Here is a 17,639-nt window from a genome sequence, read left to right on the forward strand (position 1 = left end):
AGAAAAAATGGCCAACATGGTGACTTATGCTTGTAATCCCAGCACTTTGAGAGTCTAAGGCAGACAGATTGCTTGAGCTCAGGTATTCCAGACCAGCTTGGGCAATGTGGCTAAACCCCATCTTTACAAAAAGCAAAAATTAACCAGGAGTGGTGGCACACATGTGTGGTCCCAGCTACTCAGGAGGCTGAAGTGGGAGTATTACTTAAGCTCAGGAGGTAGAGGCTGCAGTGAGTTGTGATGGCACCACTGCACTCCAGTCTGAGTGACACAGCAAGACTCTGTCAAAAAAAAAAAAAAAAAAAGCAAAAAGCAGAGTAAGAAGGCAACAGAGAAAGGAAAATGTTAGGTATCTAGTTAATAGAGAAAATGTTTAGTGACTATGTAATTAGTGTTATAATTACATTAAAAGTTTTAAATAGAAATACTTTAAAATAGAAATGTTAAGCCCGTTGTGACAATTTTCAGTTTTATTCGGGAAACAATGTAGCTACTATATGCAATGGACTGCATCAGCTTTATGGGATGAAAACGTAAAACACACTTTCCTCTTTCGAGGCACTAAGGTGCTTGTGGAGATAAACAGTTATAAGCAGAACTTTTCAATACACTGTGAGACACAGAAAGAAAAAGACTGCATGATTCCACTTATATGAGGTAACTAAAACAGTCAAAATCACAGAATCAATAAGTAGAATGGTGGTTACTGGGGGAGGTGGAGGGGAAAATGAGGAGTTACTAGTCAATAGGCAAAAAGTTTGAGATAAACTAAATTAATAAGATCTAGAGATCTGCTGTACAACATTGTACCTATAGTCAAAAATACTATATTGTGCACTTAAAAAAATTTTTAGAGGGTAGCTCTCATATAAGTTTTCTTACCATAATAACATTTTTGAAAATTAACTCAAGTTAAAAACAAAAAAAAAGAGTTTGTTCAAACAACTATATATGTGTGTGTATTATACATACATAGAATAAATATATATTAATAAATATGCATACATGTTATATGCACAACTGCATATATAATATATATAATGAGAAATGCCACAATATAAATGTGTTCAAGGAGGGTCGATGAGCATATCACCCAATCTGGGGGAAAGAGAGTCAGGAATGGCTTTCTTAAGGAGATGACTGTGATCTGACTCTCAGTAGCTGAGTGAGAGTTGTTGGGAATAAGTATAACATTCTTGGCAGAGGAAATCAAACTACCAATATGCAGAGATGAAAAAACACATTTTGTATGAAAAGAAATATTAAGTAAATGTATATTGTTGAGGATAAAGAGCAAACTGTAATAACAGCAACGTGATAGAAAAGAGACAGTTTACAGAAGACCTGCGTGCTGGAATAAAAAGTCTAGGCTTGTCCTAAAGGGAATGCAGAGACTTTGCAGGCTTTTAGGTAGACTAGAGATGAAGAAAGTTTGCATTTAGTAGGTTAGTCTGAAAGTAATGTGAAACATGATTCAGAGAAGAAGCAAGAAGGCAGACAGATAAATTAGGAGTAGGCTATTTCGTTAGTCCAGGAGTAAGACTATTAGAACCTAAACCACAGCCATGGTAGTAAAAATGAAAGAAATTGTAAATTCAAGAATTATTTCACAGGTAAAATTAGCAGGATTTAGTGATTGAATAAAAGTGGTATGGGAACAAAGTGGAGAAAGGAATCAGGACAAAAGCCAGGCTTATAACATTCATGATTAGATGAATGATTTTATCCATAGCAAGAGGAGGGGGAGAGAGAGACAGAGAGAGAGGTGGGGGAGGCAGAGGAGTGGTAACATAAGCTCAATGTTTATTACTTCACTTTCATGAGGTTACATATGAGTCTGAACCTATGAGAAGAAGTTTGGGAAAAGATGTGGATTGAGAAAGGCAAAAAGCAGATGATGAAACCCTAAATAGTGCAAACTTTATTTAATGGGTAGAAATGGGAGTAAAAAGACCATGTACAGGATCAAGAATAGTAATCAGAAACATAGAAGCATAATCAGGAGAAAGTGGAATGATAAAAGCCACAAAAAAGCAGTTTTCCAAGAAGGAGGGAATAGTGAATATTCACTGCCACTAGTAAAATAAAGACTGAAACATACATGTGTTCCCAATACATGTTCCCAAACTTACATGTATTTCAGATTAAAATAAATAAATAAGTGTAGAAGGCAATTTTCAGTTAGTTGAGAAGTTATTTACCCCATATTATTTCTTGTTATTTATATTTGTTTCATCTGTGTCTTTCTATTTTATCTTTTTTAAAAATTCAGACTTTTATATACTACTTTTATGTTTCCTAGTTCCTTAAGGTTTATATTTAGTTGTATTATCTTCTTCCTTTTTCTCTTTGGCTTTCTTTATTGTTCTTTCTATAGTTTTCAGATTTATTTGTTTAGGATTATTTATTCTCATTTTTATATTGATTGATGTATTTTAAGCTAATAGTTTACTCTGAATACTGCTTCAGTTATATCCTATAAATTCTGATATGCAATGTTTTCATTATTGTTTCCTAGAAATCCTGTCATTTTAGTTTCTATTTCTTTTTTGACCCCAGAGTTGCTTAATAGAAAGTTTGTACATTTCCAGGGAAAATAGCCTTTCTGTTGTGCTTAAGTTTTAAATGTGTTGTACTATGATCAGAAAATGTGACCTATATTAATTTATATGGAATTTAAGTAGATTTTCTTTATGACCTAACATATATGGCAAGTTTTTACAACTGTTTTATGTGTGCCTAAAAATAAGCATATTCTTTATTATTAGGGAACAGTGTTGATATAGATCCATAAGATATAAAGTATTGATTGTTCAAATCTTCTATATCTTTGACTAATATTTTGTTCACTTGAAATGTTTTAGATAATAAATTTTATTAAATTTTCTTCCTGTTTCCTGTCTTGTATAGTTTCTGCTTTATGAAATTTACCATTACATTAATTTATTATAGATGCTTATAACTGAATTGTGTCTCGTTTTGCAATTAAGGTTTTATAAAAGGTCCTTCTTTGATTAATTTATTGTTTATGGCAGGATTTTCACTTTATCAAGCTTAGTATCCTTTATTTTTTGTTGTTGTTTAAATTGGTTGTACTTTTAAATAATGTACTTTTTTACAGTTATGTTACAGTACATGTAAATTAAAATTTACCATCCTAACAATTTTTAAGTGTGTAGTTTAGTGGCATTAACTACATTCGCGTTATTGTACAACCATAACCAGCATCCATCTCCAAAATTATTTTCCTCTTGTAAGACTAAAGCTCTGAACCCACTTATCATTTCCCTCTCCTTCCAACTCCTGGCAACCACCATTCCACTTTCTGTCCATATAAATTGTCAATGCTAGGTATCTCATATGAGTAAAATAATACTTTTAATACAATATTATATAACATAATAATATTTTCTTAATGTAACTGGCTTATATAATTTAACAGGATTACCTCAAGTTGATGCCTTACTGTAGTTTTGATATACATTACCCTAATGATTAGTGTTGGGCATCTTTTCATGTGTTTATTGGCTATTTGTATATCTTGGCTGAAGAAATACCTATTTATATTCTTCACTCATTTTTTTTTTTCTTTTTTTTTTTTGAGATGGAGTTTCACTCTTGTTTCCCAGGCTGGAGTGCAATGATGCCATCTCAGCTCACTACAACCCCGCCTCCCGGATTCAAGCCATTCCACTGCCTTAGCCTCCCAAGTAGCTGGAATTACAGGCATGTGCCACCACGCCCAGCTAATTTTTGTATTTTTGGTGGAGACGCGGTTTTGCCACGATGGTCAGGCTGGTCTCAAACTCCTGACCTCAGATGATCCACCCTCCTCGGCCTCCCAATGTGCTGGGATTATGGGTGTGAGCCACCACGCCCAGCCAAGCAAAGTATTTTTTAAAACTTTGTGGTAAATCTCACAGCAGATGAAAGCAGATTCCTGCAATAACCTGACCTCAGGTGATCCACCCGCCTCGGCCTCTCAAAGTGCTGGGATTACAGGCGTGAGCCACTGTGCCCGGCCCCTCACTCATTTTTATATGCTGTTATTTGCCTTCTTATTTTGAGTTGTGAGAGTTTTTTATATATTCTGGATAAAAATCGCTGATGAAATATATGACTTTTAAATATTTTCTCCTCTTTCGCGGGTGGCTTTCTCACTTTGCTGATTCTGTCCTTTGATCCTTACTCAATGTACTTTTTTGTACCCCTTCTTTTCTTTTTAACTATTTTGAAGAAGTTAGTTTTAGTTGTGCCTTTTGCAGACAACACTGAGCTGGGTTTTGCTTTGGAACCAATAAGAAAACACTTTTCTAATAGAAGATTTAAGTTCATTATAAGAATTTTACAGGTTTTTTATATCTATAGTGTGTGCAGATACAGTTTTTTAAAACTTTTCACTATATGGTCTGTTTTCATTGTTCATTATATTGCTGCTATTGCTGCTGTTACAGTAATTTTTACATTTATTTTGCTATTTAGGAAAATGGGTATTTTTAGGTAGTTTACTTATGTTATGATTTTAAAATAATATCCTACTTCCACAGATTTAGGGCCATGTCTGTTTGTTGTTATCATTAAAAAATATAAAATTGGCTTACAACTTCTTTCCTCTCCTTCTTTCCAACTCCTCCATCTTCTAAGTTTATTCAATGTTAAGATCTTTCTTGGTGTTTATATTGGTTCTTTTAAAGGTGTTTAGAATTCTACTATTCTATTTCAGTTTTACATTTTATTATTTGACTCCCACCTATAACCTATGAAGGAAGAAATGAAGGAAAGGAAGGACAGAAAAAGGAAAAGTAAAAGAAAGAATATAAGGAAGATAAAACAATTGAAAAGTCCATTAATGAAAGAATAATTAAATAAATTATGTTACCCCTGGCTTATAAAATGCTATTCAGTTATTATAGAGAATAAAGCCAACCTATATAGGCTGACATGATAGTAGCTTATTTTATTTTGGGTGAAAATGTAAGTCCTACAACAATATATACAGTATGCTATGTAATATATAGCCCACTTATATATAAAAAACAATGCTTTTCCAGTAGCTGGAAAAGAAGTCTTTGTGTTTCTGAAGGAAATCTAGGTGGTTCATCAAAGCAGCAACCCTAAGAATCAAGTACGTCCTCAAGAATCGCTTGAACCTAGGAGGAGAAGGTTACAGTGAGCTGAGATGGTGTGACTGCACTCCAGCTTGGGCGACAGAGCGAGACTTTGTCTACAAAAAAAAAAAAAAAAAAAAAAAAGAATAAAGTACTTACTTAGTCTTTTCACTTGCCTATCTCACAGATACCTCAAAAACACATTTCCAAAATTATTAATAAAACTCTTCATGCTAATCCCCACTCCCTCCCATTGCTTCTCCTTCCCATTCTTCCTATCACATTTAGACGGCCATCACATCCACTTAGTCAAGCCAAAACCTAGGAGTTCTCCTGAACTCTTTTCTCTGCCTCACTGTCCCCCACATCTAACAATTATCATTATAATGATGTCACATGCTAAATATCTTATTTCAGCTTAGTTTTTACCATCCTGCTGCTGCCACCAGTGTAAGTGACTACCTTATCTTTGCTGGATGACTGCCTTATTTTCCTCAGTGATTTCTCTTTGCCCACACCTTTTCCCCTTCTGATCAATCTCTCCATATTACAGTCAGTGATGTCTTTTAAAAAATTCCCAGTAAGCATCGAATTCCATTTAGTGACTTCCAAAATCTTTAATTTGACCTACAAAGGCCTTCACAATCAGGGCTCCAACCTCTCCAAATTTCATTTACTCCTCTCTGTCCTTCACTCCTTTCCACTCAGTCCATACTGGATTTTTATTAGCTTCTCGGAAATGTCATGTTCTTTGCTGTTTTTCGTGTTCTTTCTGTACAAGATTTCTTATATTTTCTCCCATCCAATCTCAGCCTATATATCACTTATATATCACTTCCTCACTGAAGACTTTTTAAACACCCAATACTAGGCAGTTATCATCTGGTGTTTACTGACAATGATGGGGTCTTTGCTGCCATGCCTCATTTCATAGGAATTTGCTTACATCTTTCCTCCGCTCCGAGAGACAAGCTTCACAAGAGCAGAAACAGTGTGTGTCTTATTCATTGTTTTATTTTCAGTGGTTAGTGTAATGCCTAGCATATAGTATGAGTTTTGACTTTGCATATGCTATTCCTTCTACTTGAAATGTCTTTTCTTAAAGTCTTTTAAACCTGGACTTACTTTTACTTTTTTCCAAGATGCTTCCTATACCACACCCATACAAAAAAAAAAAAAAAGTTAAATACTACTTACTTTGTGCTGCCACTTTACTTTGTACGTGCTTCCACTGTTGCACTTCTCAAAATTTTTATTTCTTTAGCATGTGGAGTTTACTTTGAGTTGCATTGCCTAAAGAATTTTTTATCTCCTCTCAACATATAAAAATCAGTGCATTTCACAATTAATAAATCAGAACATATGGCAATACTGGATACAATATTCCCCCATGACAATAATTCACCTTGAGGAAAGTAGTTGTCCCGGTTAAACAGTGCATGCCATCTCCAGTTCACTACAAATATCACTAGATAAGCCACAATCATCACCTATTTTGAGTTTGCAATCACCAGTACAAGTTTATCTCTTTTACTAAGTAAGTAGGTCCTTACTTTGAGTTCTTTGAAAAATAACAAGGAGAAGTTTAATCTTTTTGAATCCTGCGCTACCCAGCATGTTCCCTGGGATAGAGCAGGTGCTCAGTAATGTTATTTAATTGATAGATTGATGAATTTATTTTAAAAGATTATTGCTTTTTTGTTGATATTTAATTTTAATTAAATTTCCATTTTTGTGGGATCCACTGTGGGAACCTACTACAGGAGATTAATTAAAATAATGAATATGAACTCAAGGACAGTTCTGAAATATACATGTTTAACATTGAATGAATTAATACTTTTTTAATCCACAGAGTTAGGTCAGCTGTGGCGTCATTTCCCAAAGAAGCTATTTCATACCCAGCAGTAGAGAATTGTCCTTTGGGCATTTGAGAATATCGTTATAAGGAGAAACAGATCTTGAGTTAGAATAACTGAATAGTTTCTAGAAAGGAAAACTTGTTCTAATACCAACAACCAGTCCTAATAGGGGTCCTAGTATCTGGGTACTACTGCTATTACATGTGCTTATGAATGAGCTGAAATAACAATTGGAAGTATAACTCTCACTTCAGATGAAAAAGTGACAATGCTGCTATTTCACGTCTTTAACAGACCTTGATAATACTGACAGTCATTTTTTGATGCTTGTAGGATGTTCTTATTTCAGATTTTGTAATCCACATAATTCCAAAAATCAACTAATCTAAAAAAAAGACTTGAAAGTGTAAAATGTAAAAATGCCAAGAGTCCTGGGAGGCCGAGGCAGGTGGATCACCTGAGGTGAGGAGTTTGAGACCAGCCTGGCCAACATGGTGAAACCTCAACTCTACTAAAAATACAAAAAAAAAAAAAAAAAGTGGCTGGGTGTGGTGGTACACACCTGTAATCCCAGCTACTCGGAAGGCTGAGGCAGGAGAATTGCCTGAACCCAGGAGGCGAAAGTTGCAGTGAGCCAAGATAATCCCATTGCACTCTAGTCTGGGCAACAGAACGAGACTCCATCTCAAAATAAATAAATAAATAAAATAAAATTCCAAGAGTCATTCTTTCTTTAAAAAGACTGTGTCTCTTTAACAATACTTGAGCACATGTTCAAATATGGTAGTATACTACTTTATAAACAATTTGGTTATTAACCTGGTAGCAAATATTACAGTTAATTTTAAAAGTTTTTTTACATTTAGAAAGTCTGAAGGGCAGTCTCTTCTGCCTTTAATAAAGCAGATCCTCTAATACAGCATATAGTTTCTTATCTCTAGTGTGTTTGGCCCTTTAATATTGACATAAACTTTGAATTAAGGGTAACAAAAGCCTTAATATTAATAAAGGTGATAATGAATGTGAATGTAAAATTTTTACACATACAGTATATTGAAAACGATATAGTCTAGTCAATGGGCATTAGGAAATGAAAATATTTTGATGTGTAGATTAATTTGTAACAGATGGAAGACATACAAAAGAGATTACGTTCTACATCAAATCATACAAACTAAAAATTAAACAACATTTATTGTTTTTTATTTATAAATAAAGAAATGTTCAGCACAAACAATTTAGATTCAAATATTTAAGCAAGGAAAAACTCAGAAGTTTTTAACTTAACATACTTCCTCAAAATTATGTTTTATAAAGAATTTCATGATATATTGAAATATGATTCCTCTTTCTGCCATTCAATTCTATGTTCTTAAGGGTTCTTGATAAGACAGAGTCCTTGAGGGGAAAAAGAGAGATTTTCGAAATAAGCATCAATTGTAGTCAAGTGTTTATTACAATCTTAGACTTTCAATTTTTCATATAGTCGTTGTTTTTATTAAGTACTATTAAGAAAAAATTATCTTACTTAGTAAATAATACCACCAGTTCCCTTTTAAAAACTCAATATTATTTACTACACTACTCACCATTTTTCAAATATTTTTCTACATGTTTACCTTTTTCTTTTGAAAGTGAGAAATTCATACTGTACCAAAACATTTAAATAGCATATAAAATTTTTTTCACCCTGATTTTACCACAATTAGAAATAAAAATAAAAAACTTTCCCACTATTGTGTGTCTTTTACATATTTTTTTATTAAAGCGGTCAAAGCATCTAAAAAGCTGGCTTTAGGTAATTCATATAGTTCATTGTTTGCAATTTTTAAAACAGGACCACATGCACTTTGCCGCTACTTATATTTTTAATATTCTTAGTTGAACAAAAAATATAATTTCCTTTTTCTGTATATAGTGTCTTCAAAAATGGTTAAAATTCTGATCCTACAAAATGGTTTACATAATTTTATTACACTTTTTTTAACATTTCTCTAAGAAAATAGTTAAATTATTTCTTGTAAGTAGCAGAAGATATATTTTTTAAATTGTAGTATGAGGAAACACTTTAGTACGTGATTTCCAAAAGTTACATAAAAATGTGGTTCTGAAAATAAACGCCATATTTTCCAAACTTTATTAGTAGTGCATGAAATTAGATTGAGAAGTAGAAGAAAGTGTGATTTTGTCCTTATCACAGAACATATAGGTTAATTTTTGCACATTTAAATATTACACATTTAAATTGATTTATTTTTCCATTTGCCAAAGTGTCACAAATATCAAATGGCAAACGTTGCTTTCACTTCAGACAATTCAGAAGGCCTGTTGAATTCATTACCACTTCCAGTTGTTTGGTGTAAAAAAAATGAAGAAAATATTATTATTTTTTCTTTCCAGTTGCCATAAAGTAAGAGTGGTATAGAGCATAACATTTCTGAAATGTTGAATAACAATCTGACCAAAAAAAAACATACCTAGAGGTGAAAGCCTCTTCTTACCTTTGTCTTGGAATACATCTTGGATATTTTAACTGCCCTCTGTCACATTGCATTCTAAGTATAGATCCAGTAATATATAATTCAGCTGGATAAGTATCTCCTCTACAAATAAACTCAACATATTCACCATGCAAAATATGTGGTCTATTGTCAAAATCCCATTTCAGAAGTAAATTATTCTTTTCCATTTCAGCAAAAGATAATGTGCATGGCTCTGGGAACAACAAGAAGATAAAAAAAAAAAAAAGAAAGAAAAAGAAGAAAACTATCTTGTTACATCTTGGTACGAACAGGAATCATTGTATTGCATACTCATGAGGACCTTAAAATTCTCAGACATAAGAGTAGCAAGCCAGTTAATTAGAATTAATATTTGAGTCATAAAATACGTTCAAATCTCACAGAAAACAGTGAGCCATTTCTCTCTGTGGTCCTGGATTTGGGGAAAAGGTATTTTCTGCCAGTCACTTAGTTTTATGTTATTAGCTTTTTCAAAGACAACAAACAAACAAAAAGAGGTATTTTGGGGGAAGTATTGACAGTTACTAACGGTCATTGATATCATGCTCTTTTCCCTTTTCATTCTTCAGAAAGTTCAAATAAAATTATCATGAGACAAATTATTAATTGCTGTATAAATAATATTTTATGGAAATATAGACACGAACTAGATTCTCAACACTGACCAAAGCTTTATAACCTCATGCCATCCAAAATGGTTGACAGTGACTTCTCTTTAAAATGTCTAGTTAAGAAATATCAAGGCTGGATTAAGACATTTTAAATTCTAAGCATGGAAAGTATAATTGTGTCCTTTCCCATGTATACTAAACAAAAGAGAACCTTAAAGTATGTATTAGGATACACACACACAAAAAAAACCTCTTTGATTTCTTTTTCCCAGAATAAAAACATTAATATTTCTAAAACATCAAATATCAGATTATTTCAGAAAATGGGATTTCTTGTGTCCTTGTTTGTCTCCTGGATGACCTAGCATTAAGGAATAACTTCTGAGACAGGTAAAAAGGTTCAGAGTTGCTAATATGGCATATTAATCACATACCTGTAGTACATTAACAAACTTATTTAGTATGCCCTCTCTGATTGCCTGCAGGGGATACATTTCAAGAACCCCAATGCATGCTTGAAACTGCAGATAATGCCAAACCCTATTGTCATCCATTTGGAACACGTTTTTGTTCATGTCTTCTGCCCACAAATTTAACGCCTCTTCCACCTCAACTAAGCATTTGTTATACACTGTGGCTTGTAACTTTTGCAGTCTGAGGTGCAACAACAAAACTAGCACGGATTTCTTTTTCTTTCTTTCTTTACACTTTCATAGATAGAAGACTCATTGTTTCCATGGATCTTAGCAACCTCAGCACACATTTATTTTTCTTTTCTTTTTAAGTTGAGAATTTCCACTTTTTCACTTAAAAGAAGCACTTTACGCTTCTTTTTAGCATACCTTGGGCAGGAAAGACGTAAAGGCATGAGATTTTATTATACTACTCAGTGCAGAATTTAAAATGTATAAACTGTTTATTTCTGAAATTTTCAATTTAACGTTTTCAGACTGCAGTTTACAGCAGGTAACTGAAACCCCAGAAAGTGAAACTGCTTCTAAGAGTACTGTGTTCAGTTATTTTTTTCAGCAACTACTTATTAAATGCCTATGTGTCAAACGTTATGCCGGAAGTGGTACAGGCGCTAAAAATGAACAAGAATTACTACAGTCATTACAAAAGAGTTGTGAAAATGAAGTCAAGTAATGCTATGATTTAGGATGCCATTGTTCTACAAAACATGAGATTTAAATTAAAAGAAATTTAAAAGTTGATTCATGGACCTTTAACTTTCAGCTGTGGCAGAGTAGATCATACCAAACTCGGCTACCACAGAGTAGATTATATCAAACCAGCACTTCTATTAAGACACCAAAAATCTGAAAAACAGGGAAACAAGCAAGCATTTCAAGGTATCAGAAAACCTCCAAGGAACTTAGTCAAGGAACTAAGGTTCTGAAAAAAATGTATTCAGCTGAGTTAAACATCTATGTGAGGCTGGGCGCGGTGGCTCACTCCTGTAAGCCCAGCACTTTGGGAGGCCAAGGCGGGTGGATCATCTGAGGTCAGGAGTTTGAGACCAGCCTGGCCAACATGGCAAAACCCATCTCTACTGAAAATAAAATAAAATAAAATAAAATAAAATATACAATAAAATAAAATATAAATAAAATAAAATAAATCCGGGCATGGTGGCGCTTGCCTGTAATCCCAGCTACTCAGGAAAGCTGAGGTAGAAGAATCACTTGAACCTGGGAGGTGGAGGTTGCAGTCAGCCGGGATCGCGCCACTGCACTCCAGCCTGGGCGACAGAAGGAGAGTCTGTCAAAAAAATTCTATGTGCCATTTTTTCTCTTGAGGTGATAGTTGACTCTAAGTCTGAGAGATTAGGTGATAGAGAATGGCCAGGATAGGCATAGAACCGGGCAGAACTTGTGAAAATCTCATCATAGAGTTGAAGACAGAAAAATGAGAATTTGGTAAACCAAGGCAGCAGGACTTGAAAAGGAAAGAACTTAGAAGGATAGGAGGTGTAGAGGTATGAGCTTGAGGCTCTGCGCTAGCTTTTCCCTGAGGTACTGCTTATGCCTGACTTGTATAGAGTCATAGGGTGAGAAACCAAGCAGAAAGTAAATACAAACTTACAGTGGGCATTTGGCAGTCTCCCAGTAATATCAGAGACAGTCAAGGAGAAAAAGCTTTAGTAAACACCACAAACAAACTCTCTGTGAAGAGCCCTGGAGAGTTACGGTCTGTGAGAAAAGGCAAACAGAGGTCTGAAAACAAATGTAGAGAAAGCTTTATTTCACATTGTATTGAAACCAACTGCCTCTACCCTAATCATCAGCCAGAGGATGAGATGAGTATTCTTTGGAGTAAGTTGACATCATCCAAACCTCCTAAAATTTTCCATATATAATATTTGAAATTCAATCAACTATTAACAAAAATATCAAGAATTTGGGGCTAGAAAATAGTTTCAGATATTGGAGTTTGCAGATAAGCCTTAATAAAAAGTATGAATTATATGTTCAAGAAGTTGATGTTAAGATAGGATCTTTCATCAAATAACTCAAAGCTACAAAAAGAAAATATGAAATAGAAATGCAAAGATAATCGCTGAAATTGAGAACTCAAAAGATGAGTTTAAAGCAGATTGGATACATCTAAAGAGAGGATTATTAAACCAGAAGAAAATTGCCAAATTGAAACAAAGAAACGATACAATGAGAAAATTACTAAAAAATTACTACTGTAAAACAAGAAGAAAATCAGAGAAAATATAGATTTAAAGAGACAATGGCATAGCAAAAAGATGTAATATATGTATCATGAAATCACAGCCAAAGAGTGGGAAATGTACACTTTAAAAGATATTAGCCAAACATTTCTAAAACCCATGAAGGATATCAAGCACATCAAGATTCAAGGAATGCTACTAACTTGAAGAATAAAATGTACAAAGAAACCCACATCTAGGCCAACATAAATAATTTGCTGAGATTAAAAACGAAGAGAAATGTTAAAAACAGCAGAGAAAAAAAGATACATTACATTCAAAAAGTACTATTAAGAATGATATTTGATTATTTAACAAAAACTATAAAAACCAGAAAAAGATGAAATGACACTTTTTTTTTGAGATGGAGTCTTGCTTGTCGCCCAGGCTGGAGTGCAGTGCCGATTCTTGGCTCACTGCAAGCTCCGCCTCACAGGTTCATGCCATTCTCCTGCCTCAGCCTCCCGAGTAGCTGGGACTACAGGCGCCCACCACCATGCCCGCTAACTTTTTTTGTATTTTTAGTAGGGGCAGGGTTTCACCATGTTAGCCAGGATGGTTTTGATTTCCTGACCTCGTGATCTGCCCGCCTCGGCCTCCCAAAGTGCTGGAATTACAGGCGTGAGCCACTGCATCCAGCCAAAATAACAGATTTTAAAGCACTGAAAGAAAATAAGGGCTAGGCTAGAATTCTATATCAGGCAAAAATATCCTTCAAAATTGAAGGAAAATAAAGACATTTGCAGACTTAAAAAAAACTGAAAAAATAATATAGAAATAATAGTTTTCAAGCAAAAGTAAAATTATCCCAGTGAGAAACAGAGAAAAACAGGAAAAGATGAGGAGAAAATGCATTGATAAATATATAGGTAAATCTAAAAGAAGATAGTTGGACAAAACAATAATGTCAATCATATCTTTTGGATGTAAAATACATGTAGAATTAAAATACATGATATAGTAATACAAAATGTTGGAAGAGTAAATAATTAGTGTTTTAAAGTCCTAGAGAAGTGATAAAAGTTCTAATATATATTGGATTGAATTAATAAAGATTGTATGATATAATCTCTATGATAATGGTTAAGAAAAAATGACAGGAAAGTATAATTAACCAGCTAATAAAGGATGAAACAGTTTAACAAAAAATAGATTTATCCATAAGAAAGTAAAAATATTTTTAAAAAGAAAAAATAATAGAGAACAAGCTGGGCAGCATGACTTATATCTGTAATCCAGCACTTTGGAAGGCCAAAGCGGGAGGATCACTTGAGCCCAGGAACTCAAGATCACTCTGGGCAACATAAGGTGACACCATCTCCACTAAAAATAAAAATAAAAAAAATAGCTGGGTGTGGTGGTGCATGCCCCGTCTCTACAAAAAAAAAAAAAAAGAAAAATCTAAAAATTTGCTAGGTGTGGTCCCAACTACTAAAGAGGCTGAGGTGAGAGGTCATTTAAGCCCAAGGTCAGGGCACTCCAGCCTGGGCAACATAAGGAGATGTCTCTCTCTATATATATCCATCTACCTATCTATCGACAGACCAGCCTAGGCAACATAAGGAGATTTCATCTCCATAAAAAATGAAAATAAAAAAATAGCTTGGTGTGGTGGCACACACCCTGTCTCTATAAAAAAAATTATATATAAAATATATATACATTTCTAGATGTGTCTACATAGATACAGAGATATTGAGAGAGAGAGAGACAGAGACTGTTTCTCCTTTGTTGCCCAGGCTGGAGTTCCTTAGAAACAAATCTCTCTCTCTCTATCTATCTATATATATATATATATATGTGTGTGTGTGTGTGTGTGTGTGTGTGTGTATGTATATATATGTATGTATGTGTGTGTGTATATCTACATATATATGGGTCGGTTCCAAGATGGCCAAATACGAACAGCTACGGTCTGCAACTCCCAGCAAGATAGACACAGTATATGGGTTATTTCTGCATTTCCAACTGAGGTACCTGGTTTATCTCATTGGGACTGGCTAGACAGCGGGTGCACCCCACAGAGGGCGAACTGAAGCAGGGCAGGGCATCGCTACATTTGGGAGCGCAAGGGGTCGGGGGATTTACCTTTCCTAGCCAAGGGAAGCCGTGACAGACTGTACCTGGAGAAACAGTACACTTCTGATCAAATACTGTGCTTTTCCCATGGTCTTAGCAATCGGAAGACCAGGAGATATCCTCCCTTGCCTGGCTTGGTGGGTCCCACACACATGGTGCCTTGCTCACTGCTAGTGCAGCAGTATGAGATCAACCTGAGATGCTGCAGCTTCACTGCGGGAAGTGGTATCTGCCATTGCTGTGGCTTGAGTAGCTCACAGTGGAAACAAAGCGGCCAGGAACCTCAAACTGGGCAGAGCCCACCACAGCTCAGCAAGGCCTACTGCCTCTCTAAATTCCACCTGTGGGGACAGGGCATGGCAAGACAAAAGCCAACAGAGAGCTTCTGCAGGCTTAAACGGTCCTCTCTGATAGGTCTGAAGAGAGCAGTGGCTCTCTCAGCATGGTGTTCGAGCTCTGAGAATGGACAGACTGCCTCCTCAAGCGGGTCCCTGACCTCCATGTAGCCTAACTGGGAGAAACCTCCCAGTACGGGCCAACAGATACCTCAAACAGGCAGGAGCCCCCCTAGGATGAAGCTTCCAGAGGAAGGATCTGGCAGCAATGTTTGCTGTTCTGCAGTCTCCACTGGTGATACCCAGGAAAACAGGATCTGGAGTAGACCTCCAGGAAACTCCAACAGACCTGCAGCTGAGGGGTCTGACTGTTAGAAGAAAAACTAACAGACAGACAGAAATAGCATCAACATCAACAAAAAGGGCATCCACAGCAAAATACCATCTGTAGGTCACCAACATCAAAGACCAAATGTAGATTAAAAACCACAAAGATAAGGAGAAACCAGAGCAGAAAAGATGAAAATTCCAAAAACCAGAAGGCCTCTTCTCCTCCAAAGGATGGCAGCTTCTTACCAGCGTGGGAATAAAACTGGACAGAGAATGAGTTTGATGAGCTGACAGAAGTAGTCTTCAGAAGGTTGGTAATAACAAACTTCTCCGAGCTAAAGGAGCATGTTCTAACCCATCACAAGGAAACTAAAACCTTGAAAAAAGGTTAGATGAATAACAAGCTAGAATAAAAACTGTAGAGAAGACCTTAAATGACCTGATGGAGCTGAAAAACACAGCATGAGAACTTCATGATGAATGCACAAGCTTCAATAGTCAATTTGATCAAATGGAAGAAAAGGTATCAGTGATTGAAGATCAAATTAATTAAGTGAGAAAACAAGATTAGAGAAAAAAGAGTGAAAAGAAATGAACAAAGCCTCCAAGAAATATGGGACTATGTGAAAAGACCAAATACATGTTTGATTTCTGTACTGGAAAGTGATGGAGAGAATGGAACAAGTTAGAAAACACTCTTCAGGATATTATCCAGGAAAACTTCCCTAACCTAGCAAGGCAGGCCAACATTCAAATTCAAGAAATACAGAGAACACCACAAAGATACTCCTCAACAAGAGCAACTCCAAAACACATAATTGTCAGATTCACCAAGGTTGAAATGAAGAAAAAAATGTTAAGGGCAGCCGGAGAGAAAGGTTGGGTTACCCATATAGGGAAATTCATCAAACTAACAGAAGATCTCTCGGCAGAAACTCTACAAGCCAAAAGAGAGTGGAGGCCAATACTCAACATTCTTAAAGAAAAGAATTTTCAACCCAGAATCTCATATCCAGCCAAATTAAGCTTCATAAGTGAAAGAGAAATAAAATCCTTTACAGACAAGCAAATGCTTAGAGATTTTGTCACCACTGGGCCTGCCTTACAAGAGCTCCTGAAGGAAGCATTAAACATGGAAAGGAATAACTGGTACTACCCATTGCAAAAACATGCCATATTATAAAGACCATTGATGCTATGAAGAAATTGCATCAATTAACTCATAAAATAACCAGTTGACATCATAATGACAGGATCAAATTCACACATCATGATACTAACCTTAAATGTAAATGGGCTAAAGGCCCCAATTAAAAGACACAGACTGGCAAATTGGATTAAGTCAAGACCCATCAGTGTGCTGTATTCTGGAGACTCATGTAATGTGCAAAGACATACACAGGCTCAAAATAAAGGGATGGAGGAAGATCTACCAAGCAAATGGAAAGCAAAACAAAGCACAGCTTGCAATCCTAGTCTCTGATAAAACACACTGTAAACCAGCAAAGATCAAAAGAGACAAAGAAGGCCATTACATAATGCTAAAGGAATCAATTCAACAAGAAAGAGCTAACTATCCTAAATATATATGCACCCAATACAGGAACACCAAGATTCATAAACCAAGTCCTTAGAGACCTACAAAGAGACTTAGACATTCACTCAATAATAACGGGAGACTTTAACACCCCACTGCCAACATTAGGCAGATCAGTGAGACAGAAGGTTAGCAAGGATATCCAGGATTTGAACTCAGCTCTGGATCAAGTGGACCTAATAGACATCTACAGAACTCTCCACCCCAAATCAACAGAATATACATTCTTCTTAGTACCACATCGCACTTATTCTAAAGTTGACCACATAATTAGAAGTAAAACACTCCTCAGCAAATGTAAAAGAACAGCAATCACAGCAAACTGTTTCTCAGACCACAGTGCAATCAAATTAGAACTCATGATTAATAAACTCACTCAAAACTGCACAACTACATGGAAACTGAACAACCTGCTCCTGAATGACTACTGGGTAAATAACAAAATGAAGGCAGAAATAAAGATGTTCTTTGAAACC

The 17,639-nt window shown here is 35.3% G+C and overlaps 1 protein-coding gene across 1 annotated transcript in view; it reads right to left on the minus strand.

The window, feature by feature from the left end:
* Positions 1 to 8,334: 8,334 nt before the first annotated feature.
* F13B (coagulation factor XIII, B polypeptide) overlaps positions 8,335 to 17,639 on the minus strand; it is a 35,673-nt gene continuing 26,368 nt past the window's right edge. Inside the window, exons 11-13 of the mRNA XM_011951618.1 lie at positions 12,059 to 12,074; positions 9,472 to 9,685; positions 8,335 to 8,368 (exon numbers count right to left, since the gene is read on the minus strand). Of these exons, the coding sequence (XP_011807008.1) occupies positions 8,335 to 8,368; positions 9,472 to 9,685; positions 12,059 to 12,074 (264 nt within the window). The remainder of the gene's footprint in view (positions 8,369 to 9,471; positions 9,686 to 12,058; positions 12,075 to 17,639) is intronic.

Source organism: Colobus angolensis, unplaced genomic scaffold, assembly GCF_000951035.1.
Source record: "Colobus angolensis palliatus isolate OR3802 unplaced genomic scaffold, Cang.pa_1.0 Scaffold320, whole genome shotgun sequence".
Taxonomy (NCBI): Eukaryota; Metazoa; Chordata; class Mammalia; order Primates; family Cercopithecidae; genus Colobus; species Colobus angolensis.